The sequence below is a fragment of the Triticum aestivum genome, chromosome 2B (genome assembly GCF_018294505.1).
Source record: "Triticum aestivum cultivar Chinese Spring chromosome 2B, IWGSC CS RefSeq v2.1, whole genome shotgun sequence".
Taxonomy (NCBI): domain Eukaryota; kingdom Viridiplantae; phylum Streptophyta; class Magnoliopsida; order Poales; family Poaceae; genus Triticum; species Triticum aestivum.
Window position 1 is genome coordinate 92,600,602 of NC_057798.1, and position 9,380 is coordinate 92,609,981.

Here is a 9,380-nt window from a genome sequence, read left to right on the forward strand (position 1 = left end):
CGCGGACCGATACACAACCGCGTTGGATGACTTCCGGGGTCCGGACGGTTGCGTAAGGTTTAAGGGTGGGCGTTGGCAGTAAGGATGGGTGCACTAGATTTTCTAAGAAAAAAGTATACTAGAAGAAAACGCCGCTAACATGAGACAGTGGATGGAGTACAAAATACAAAAAACATTAACTCTACTCCACTAATCCATAATACGCTGGCCATTGCGCATTTGCATGCATACAGCTAATGGAAAGTTAATGCCGAGGAAAACAGTGGAGTAGTAGTAGATAGTAAATCGAACCAGAACCTTCCAGTACATTCACATCAAACGGCTCTGTAGCAAGGCAATGCCAAGTGTCAGCTGAAATCTGACACTAGTAGTACTGCTGTAGGACCAAAATAATCCAAGAGCAGAGAAAAATATTTAGTCTTTAATTATCAGGATACTTAGCCTCTAAGTACTACCAGAAGAAGACACTGCTAGGATTAGACAATGGATGGGGTGCAAAATACAAAATACATTAATTGTACTCCACCAATACAGCAATTTATATAGTATGCTGCTGGCATTTTTGGCCATTGCATATATTTGCATGCATACAGCCAATGCTGAGCAAAACTTTGGCACTGGCTGCAACCGGCTACTGCTGTCAATCGAGCCAAAATCTTGCTAATCGAACCAAAATCTTCCGGTAGTACATTCACGCCAAACGGCTAGTGCTGCACTGGCAGCGATCGAGCGAGCGTATCCTGTAATTATTTTTTACCATTTATTCCAGGCCGCTGGAGATATGCTCCAAAGATTTTCAAGATTTTACAGCGCGTGAGTGGTGGTGACTGAGGTTTGCTCTGCTCCCCGCTCTATAAAACGGGGCCATGGGGCAGCGCTCTCTCCTCACTCACACAGCTCCAACCATTCTCTAGTCGATCACACACGCTCTCCTCGCCGCCAAGATGTTCGGGTTCGGGCACCACCACAAGGACCAGGCGCCGGCGGCGTCGGGCCCCAACCAGATCTTCAAGATCTACTGCCGGGCCTCGGAGGACTACTGCCTCGCCGTCCGCGACGGCGAGGTGGTGCTCGCCCCCGTCAACCCCAAGGACGAGACCCAGCACTGGCTCAAGGACATGCGCTTCAGCACCACCGTCAAGGACGAGGAGGGCATGCCGGCCTTCGCGCTCGTCAACAAGGCCACCGGCCTCGCCGTCAAGCACTCCATCGGCCAGTCCCACCCCGTAAGTCTTCTGTTCGCTCCATCAGAATCAGATCGTCCGTCTTTTGCTTCGATTCGATTGATCTTGAGTTCTTGACATGCGCGTGGTGGATTGGGGATGGTGTTGCAGGTGAAGCTGGTGCCGTTCAACCCGGCGTACGAGGACGCGTCGGTGCTGTGGACGGAGAGCAAGGACGTGGGCAAGGGTTTCCGCTGCATCCGCATGGTCAACAACACCCGCCTCAACTTCGACGCCCTCAACGGCGACAAGGACCACGGCGGCGTGCACGACGGCACCACCGTCGTGCTCTGGGAGTGGTGCAAGGGGGACAACCAGTGCTGGAAGATCTGGCCGTGGGCCGAGGCGCACGCCGCCGTCGAGTCCGGCGCCACCATGGGCAACAACGCCCACGCCATGGGCGGCGGGCCCCCCGTGCACGCCGTGCGCATCTTCTGCAAGGCCGGCGAGGACTACAGCCTCACCGCCCGCAACGGCACCGTCTGCCTCGCCCCCACCAACCCCAGGGACGACTACCAGGTCAATTCTGCTTTCTACTTGACCAGAACAGAGTCCTTTCTTTTTACCTGTCGTGTCGTGTGGCGATCTCTGAAACTGAAATTACCGGATCTTTGTGCAGCACTGGATCAAGGACATGAGGCACAGCAACAAGATCAGGGACGAGGAAGGGTACCCTGCCTTCGCAATAGTGAACAAGGTCACCGGCGAATGCATCAAGCACTCCACCGGCCAGGGCCACCCCGTAAGCACCCACACCACAAAGATTGTGCATGATTTGAGCAGAGAAGCATCTGGCAGCAGTTCTCACCAAGATCTGTGTGATGGTGCATGTGCAGGTGAAGCTGGTGCCGTACAACCCGGCGTACCAGGACGAGTCGGTGCTGTGGACGGAGAGCCGCGACGTGGGCAAGGGCTTCCGCTGCGTGCGCATGGTGAACAACATCTACCTCAACTTCGACGCCTTCCACGGCGACAAGGCCCACGGCGGCGTCCACGACGGCACCGAGGTCGTGCTCTGGAAGTGGTGCGAGGGCGACAACCAGCGCTGGAAGATCCTCCCCTGGTGTAAGCATACTAGCACTCTGCTAATTTCGCATGATCTTTGCTTGCATCTGTGTTCTGACGAGTGAAATTGTTGCTTCGTGCAGAGATGAGGTGCCAGGAGAGCTGCCGCATTGCCATCGACACATCGCCATGGATTAGTCCGGGGACAAGCCCGCCGAGTCGTCGTAGTCGTCGTCCGTCCGTCCGTCCGTCGTCGTCGTAGTCCTCTGCCGCTGGTGGCGAATAATGTTGCTGTGTCCAAATAAAACCGTGTGCGATGTGTGGCAATGGTGTCTGTGTGCGTGCGTCGTGTGTCGCTTTGTGATTGATTGAGCCGGCGTTTCTGCGAGGAAGAAGAGAGTGTTGGAGAGAGTGAGGAGGGGGACCATGATTCTGAAGTCTGAACTTTGATGTAACTCGTCTGTGTTTTTCTTGGTACTGGGCCCTGTACTGTGCTACTCTGTGACCTGCATTGTCTATTTTTCTTTGATCTAATCAATGGGCTCACCTATCTTCCACCTTTCTCGTACTACGTTTGGTGTGCCCATTGGGGCCTTGCTTGTTCATCAGCTTTTGCCACGCCCAATTTCCCAGATCAAACAGGCTTAATTGGCCACCGGGGCCTTGCTTGTTCATCTCTTATAGTTTCTGCGTTGCTATTTCTTCGCCAATTATCATTGTTGTGAGGGTGGGACTCAAGCAAGAGTCCACTGTGCGAAAAAAGCCACCTGATGCTCCTGCGCAAACTTGTCGTCGTGGTCGTCAACTCTCTCAGATACTGTAAAAGGTTTTCTTCGGGGGAAATGTCAACGCTGGAAATTTCACTACCAATATCTTTACAATATTTAAACTGAAAATCAAGTGTGTGCAATCATACTCAATTACATGAGCTCTCTTTTTGCCCTCAAAGAAAATCAAGTGTGTATTTTTGTGGATATGATGAAATTGTTGATCATTTCTTCAAGTGCCGCTACACTCTAGGGCTTTGGGCCTTGGTAGTTGAGAAATTTCACATCCTTGGGTTGGACACTTCTTCCTGGCACTTGATGGACTCGGCACTTGATGGACTCGGTTGAAGCTTGGCAGGCAAGCACATGTGCCGCGGGACACAAAATTGACAAGCAAGGCCTCCCACACCATGCTTGTGTCGTGGATAATTTGAAATGAGCGGAACACAAGAGTTTTTAGGCTTAAAAGCGCTTCACCGACAATCTTGCTTAATATCATCTCGACCGAGGCCAACCTTTGGGGCATGGCTGGTGCTAAAAAATAAGGGTCTTTAACATTGCAAGAATAATAATTCTTTCATGTGGTGAATGGGTGAACTTGTAACAAACTCTATTCTCTCTTATTTAATGGATGATGCAAAGCTTTTGCCTTCGTTTGAAAAAAAGTGAAGTTTTCGATGTAGCTAGGAGGTGGTGTTCTGGAGTTCTTCAACTGACAAGTGGTTGAGGTAGAAAAGGAGAAGAACCTTGAATGATGCCTCCTAGTGTTTGAAGATCTTCAAGTGCGGCTAAATGTTGATGTTTTGTTTGCCTTCACATCGTGTTTCCCCCAACTATACTTATATATCATGTGTCTCTCTTTTTGGTGCTTGGTGTTTGAATTTGTAGTGGTTTTAAGCGAGAACTTTGACAAGTTGTTCAATGGGGAGAATGAGAGTTCTACCATTGAAATGGACGACTTCTTTAATGAGACCAACATACGTTTTGTGCAGCGAATCCAGAAGTCTGAGGTCAAGGAGGCTTTAAAAAGGATGAAAGGAGGCAAGGCAATGGGCCCCGATTGTATCCCCATTGAGGTGTGGAAAGGCCTCGGGGACATAGCGATAGTATGGCTAACCCGACTTTTCAACCTTATTTTTCAGGCAAACAAGATGCCAGAAGAATGGAGACGGAGTATATAGTACCAATCTTCAAGAACAAGGGGGGTGTTTAGAGTTATACTAATTACCGTGGAATTAAGCTGATGAGCATACAATGAAACTATGGGAGAGAGCCAATGAACACCGCTTAAGAAGAATGACAAGCGTGACCAAAAATCAGTTTGGTTTCATGCCTGGGAGGTCGATCATGAAAGCCATTTTCTTGGTACGACAACTTATGGAGAGATACAAGGAGCAAAAGAAGGACTTGCATATGGTGTTCATTGACTTGGAGAAGACCTATGATAAGATACCGCGGAATGTCATGTGGTGGGCCTTGGAGAACGCAAAGTCCCAGCAAAGTACATTACCTTCATCAAGGACATGTACGATAATGTTGTGACAAGTGTTCGAACAAGTGATGTCGACACTGATGACTTCCCGATTAAGATAGGACTACATCAGGGGTCAGCTTTGAGCCCTTGTCTTTTTGCCTTGGTGATGGATGAGGTTACAAGGGATATACAAGGAGATATCCCATGGTGTATGCTCTTTGCGGATGATGTGGTGCTAGTTGACGATAGTCGGAAGGGGGTAAATAGAAAGTTAGAGTTATGAAGACAAACCTTGGAATCGAAAGGGTTTAGGCTTAGCAGAACTAAAACCGAGTACATGATGTGTGGTTTCAGTACTACTAGGTGTGAGAAGGAGGAGGTTAGCCTTGAGGGGCAGGTGGTACCTCAGAAGGACACATTTTGATATTTGGGGTCAATGCTACAGGAGGATGGGGGTATTGATGAAGATGTGAACCATCGAGTCAAAATCGGATGGATGAAGTGGCGCCAAGCTTCTGGCATTCTCTGTGACAAGAGAGTTCCACAAAAGCTAAAAGGCAAGTTCTATAGGACGGCCATTCGACCCGCAATGTTGTATGGCGCTGAGTGTTGGTCGACTAAAAGGTGACATGTTCAACAATTAGGTGTGGCGGAGATGCGTATATTGAGATGGATGTGTGGTCACACAAGGAAGGATAGGGTCCGAAATGATGATATACAAGATAGAGTTGGGGTAGCACCAATTGAAGAGAAGCTTGTCCAACATCGTTTGATATGGTTTGGGCATATTCAGTGCAGGCCTCTAGAAGCTTCAGTGCATAGCGGGCGGCTAAAGCGTGCGGAAAATGTCAAGAGAGGCCGAGGTAGACCAAATTTGACATGGGAGAAGTCTGTTGAGAGAGACCTGAAGGATTGGAGTATCACGAGAAAACTAGCTATGGACAGGGGTGCGTGGAAGCTTGTTGTCCATGTGCCAGAGCCATGAGTTGGTCGTGTGATCTGTTTCACCTCTAGCCTACCCCAACTTGTTTGGGACTAAAGGTTGTTGTTGTTATTGGTGGTGGTAGTGTTGTTGTTGTTGTTGTTGTTTTAAGCGAGAATGCCGACAGTTGTGCGTCGTTTGCGGCGCCAACTATGCTTTGTTGGCGCCGATATGAGGACGAAGTCGACCCCGTCCACATCTTCACGTCTACTGGGGATGAACAATTCACGGACTGTGACGAGGAGTAGTAGTGCATGGGAGGCAGTGTGGCCTCGAGTCCCAAGTGGGTTAGTCTGTGTCACATGTCCCATCGTTCCTCATTGGCAACCACAGGTTCACTTCATAGGTCTCACTCCGCTGGACCTGGACATGCCCAACGCTAGAGGAGAACAACAGTGGGGGACGGGCGCCACCATAGATTTAGACTAGGTTAAGGTCCGATCATTTTTGTTTAATGAAATATGTCAAAAATGAAATGATGTGCTCTGGTTTAGATGAAACCATCATGTTTGCATCGTTCGGTTTGTTGAAATTCGATTTGAAATGTATGCAGGCACGGTTGGATGGCCAGCTCCAGCATCATTTTTCGTGGACTGAACCCCACCAATCTGTGGACGGATACATTGTCCGATTTAGGGATCAGCGTTGGAGATACCCTTTTGTAGGAGTCCAGGACCTTGCACCTTCAATCTACGCAAGGGTCGGGAAACAAGTGAGGGCAACACACATTGTCTACCAAGGGTTGGAGACGGAGGCTGGGCTAGCGTGGCAAGTTAGATTCGTCTTTAGGTAGAGTCGGTGGAGTTGATGTGCATGTAAGATGTTACATTATTAACGTGGAGGGGCTCTTCACCCCACTCCCTTCTTTAATATAAAGTACCTGCACTCGTGCGTATGCAAGAAAAATGAGACCATATCAGCTCAAACCAAACTACTCTTGAAGGTCTTGAAAAGTTGATTGAACTATACAACCTGATAAGCAAAAGTGCCCTTCTCAGCTCGAGCTCGTATGAACTCGGGTGAACAGTAAAATTCAAAAAAAAATTAAAAACAAAAGCAAAAATATTCTAAAAATTTTGTGTAGAAAACTAACAAATGTTTTCAATGCTTGCAAAGTTTCATCATGAAAGTCGTGGCAAAAAAACAAAATCTGCACTCCATAAAAACTTTTTTGGAGCATCAATCTTGTCTTGGGAAAATTCTATTTGACGCTAACTGCGTCAAAATGCCGAGCATTCGCACAGGGCGATCCCCCAAGCACAAGTATTGGGCCGGCCCACTTCCCCACAGCGAGGCAGCCGATTTTGGGAACCTTCTTCCCTAAACCGGCTTTTTTTATTTTTACACCAGTTTTATGGTTTTCTTTTGTTTTTTCTGTTTCATTTCCTTTTTCAGCTTTTCTGTTTTCTTTTCCCGTTTTTTGTTTCTTTTGAAAATTGTTCGGAAAGTTCAGAATTTGTTTGCGTTTCTAAAAAATGTTCATGTTTTAAAAAAAGGTTCTTAAATGATAAAGAATGTTTTCATTTAAAAAAAATGTTTGGGAATTTCAGAAAATGTTCTTGTTTTATAAAAAATGTTTGGGACGTTTTTATTCAAATTAAAAAAATCAAAAAATGTTCCTGTCCTAAAAAAATTCCACAATTTCCAAAAATTATTCATATTTTCATTTTTCCAGGAGTTTCAAAAAATGTTCCGGTTTAAAAAATTGTGCAAGTTTAAAAAACCGTGTTTGCAATTTTTGTTCGGTAATTTCAAAATATGTATGCTGCAGTTTTTTTTTTGCATGATAATACGTGTCTCATTCATATCATAAAGATTAAAGTACAAGTCACGTAAAGACCGACATGACAAAACTGAAAAGATAGCAGAACATCTCTGAGTTTGACACCAACGCCAATCATCTGCCTCCAACACCACGATAGTAGCCACCGAAGAAAAGAATGATGGATCACCTCCTCACCCGAGCTCGACGCGGTTCCATCGCTGATATGCAGGTTTGCAGACCTCCAAGGTGGCTCACCAAAAGTGAAGTTTTTACCGTGTAACGAATCAGTTAGCGGCGTATAGGAGGAGCTCCCCTTGTCTTGCGCTGGGACGTACTGGTAGGCTGGGCCATGATTAGACGAGTCCAATGCCATATTTCTTGCCGGGCCATGTACAATTGTTTAATTTACGTAACGGTATCTAGTCGAGTATATATATGATCCAGATTACGGAAATGAGCCGTTCCGTCTTGACGCTTTATCTTGCCATTTCTAGCGCGAATATTTCTTTTTCCTTTCTTTCCTTTCAAGTTCTTCTCAAGAGAAAAATCTGCCCTTTTGAAACGAGCTCATCATGAGCACACCGGGAATGCAAATGGAGGCGTATCGATGCGGCGACAAATTACAGCACGGCAGGAGCACACGTAAAATTCGGCTTCCCCTAGCTAGCTATCTCCCCAGCAATAATAGAGGACGTACGAGAGGGATTCTTCTTCCCAAAACTACCAGAAAGAAATGGAATCACGCAAAGCTAGCCAGCTCACGCTCTAGCTTGGTCCGGCACACCCACATCTTTCCCACCTAGCTAGTGTCCCATGGCATCATCTATCTATCTATCCCATGGAATCCCACCACCACCACCACCCCGCACATCGCTTATCACCCGACAGGCAGCGTGAGGCCAACGCCATGTATTATAGCACACCAATGGAATATGATGGTCCCGGCCGTCGCCCCTATAAATTCCTCCGTCCCGTCGCCATGCATTGCGCAGGTCGATCAGGAGATCGAGCAGGTACCGGCCATGGACTACTACCGCGAGACCTACGGCGGGTACGGGATGGCGACGCCCGGGTACGCGGCGCCGGTGCCGTACGGCATGTCGCAGGTGAACATCGACGGCAACTACGGCGGGAGGCCGATGCCGCCGCAGCCCACGGTGAAGATCTACTGCCGCGCCAACCCCAACTACGCCATGTCCGTCCGCAACGGCAAGGTGGTGCTGGCGCCGGCCAACCCCAAGGACGACTACCAGCACTGGATCAAGGACATGAGGTGGAGCACCAGCATCAAGGACGAGGAGGGCTACCCCGCCTTCGCCATGGTGAACAAGGCCACCGGGCAGGCCATCAAGCACTCCCTCGGCCAGTCCCACCCTGTAAGTATTCCCATAAATTGGTATCAAGAATCACCATGACAGAACTTGCTGAACGTCAGGGTGTTCGATCGGCATGATGCAGGTGCGTCTGGTGCCGTACAACCCAGACTACCTGGACGAGTCGGTGCTGTGGACGGAGAGCAGGGACGTGGGCAACGGGTTCAGGTGCGTGCGCATGGTGAACAACATCTACCTCAACTTCGACGCCCTCAACGGCGACAAGTACCACGGCGGCGTCCGCGACGGCACCGAGGTCGTGCTCTGGAAGTGGTGCGAGGGCGACAACCAGCGCTGGAAGCTCCAGCCGTACTACTGAGCGAGCCAGCCAGCGCGTGCCATGCATGCGTGCGTGGCTCGTGCACGGTGCACGCACGCGTGGAGATCGACATGCCCAAACCTACCCATGCCGTACGTACGTATCTACTAGTACTACTGAAGAAACGATGTGGACTGTCCCGGATAAACAACATGCATGCGTCTCTCGCTACCTACGCCGCAGAATAACGGAGCCAGCTGTGTTGTGCTTGTATGTGTAATGACAAGTTACGTAACAATAAAGGACCTTTATGAGCTGATTGAACAAGTAAAATACGTATAAACAGTGAAATACGCATGCACCGTTCATGTGAAATACTCACACACCCACGTTTCCAACGGACTCGGTAGTTTGATTCGGGGCAAGGAAACTTGTCCAAACTTTTTCCATTGGGAATGGCTAGAAATTAGTCGGCTGATTTTTCATTTGTGGTCAGTCGATTTCTCGGCCGTTGAATGCAAAATCGAAGGCC

General features: G+C 48.5%; 2 protein-coding genes across 2 annotated transcripts; both read left to right on the plus strand.

The window, feature by feature from the left end:
- Nucleotides 1-877: 877 nt before the first annotated feature.
- On the plus strand, nucleotides 878-2,785 carry LOC123043654 (ricin B-like lectin R40G2). The gene is made up of 5 exons (XM_044466171.1): nucleotides 878-1,226; nucleotides 1,335-1,742; nucleotides 1,843-1,965; nucleotides 2,060-2,288; nucleotides 2,372-2,785. Coding segments are annotated over exons 1-5 (1,044 nt in total). The 5' UTR covers nucleotides 878-944; the 3' UTR covers nucleotides 2,374-2,785.
- A 5,351-nt stretch (nucleotides 2,786-8,136) lies between these two features.
- LOC123043655 (ricin B-like lectin R40G3) lies at nucleotides 8,137-9,167 on the plus strand. Its single transcript, XM_044466172.1, has 2 exons — nucleotides 8,137-8,592; nucleotides 8,675-9,167. The coding sequence occupies exons 1-2, from the start codon at nucleotides 8,149-8,151 to the stop codon at nucleotides 8,906-8,908; spliced, it is 678 nt and encodes a 225-aa protein (XP_044322107.1). The 5' UTR covers nucleotides 8,137-8,148; the 3' UTR covers nucleotides 8,909-9,167.
- Nucleotides 9,168-9,380: the final 213 nt, after the last annotated feature.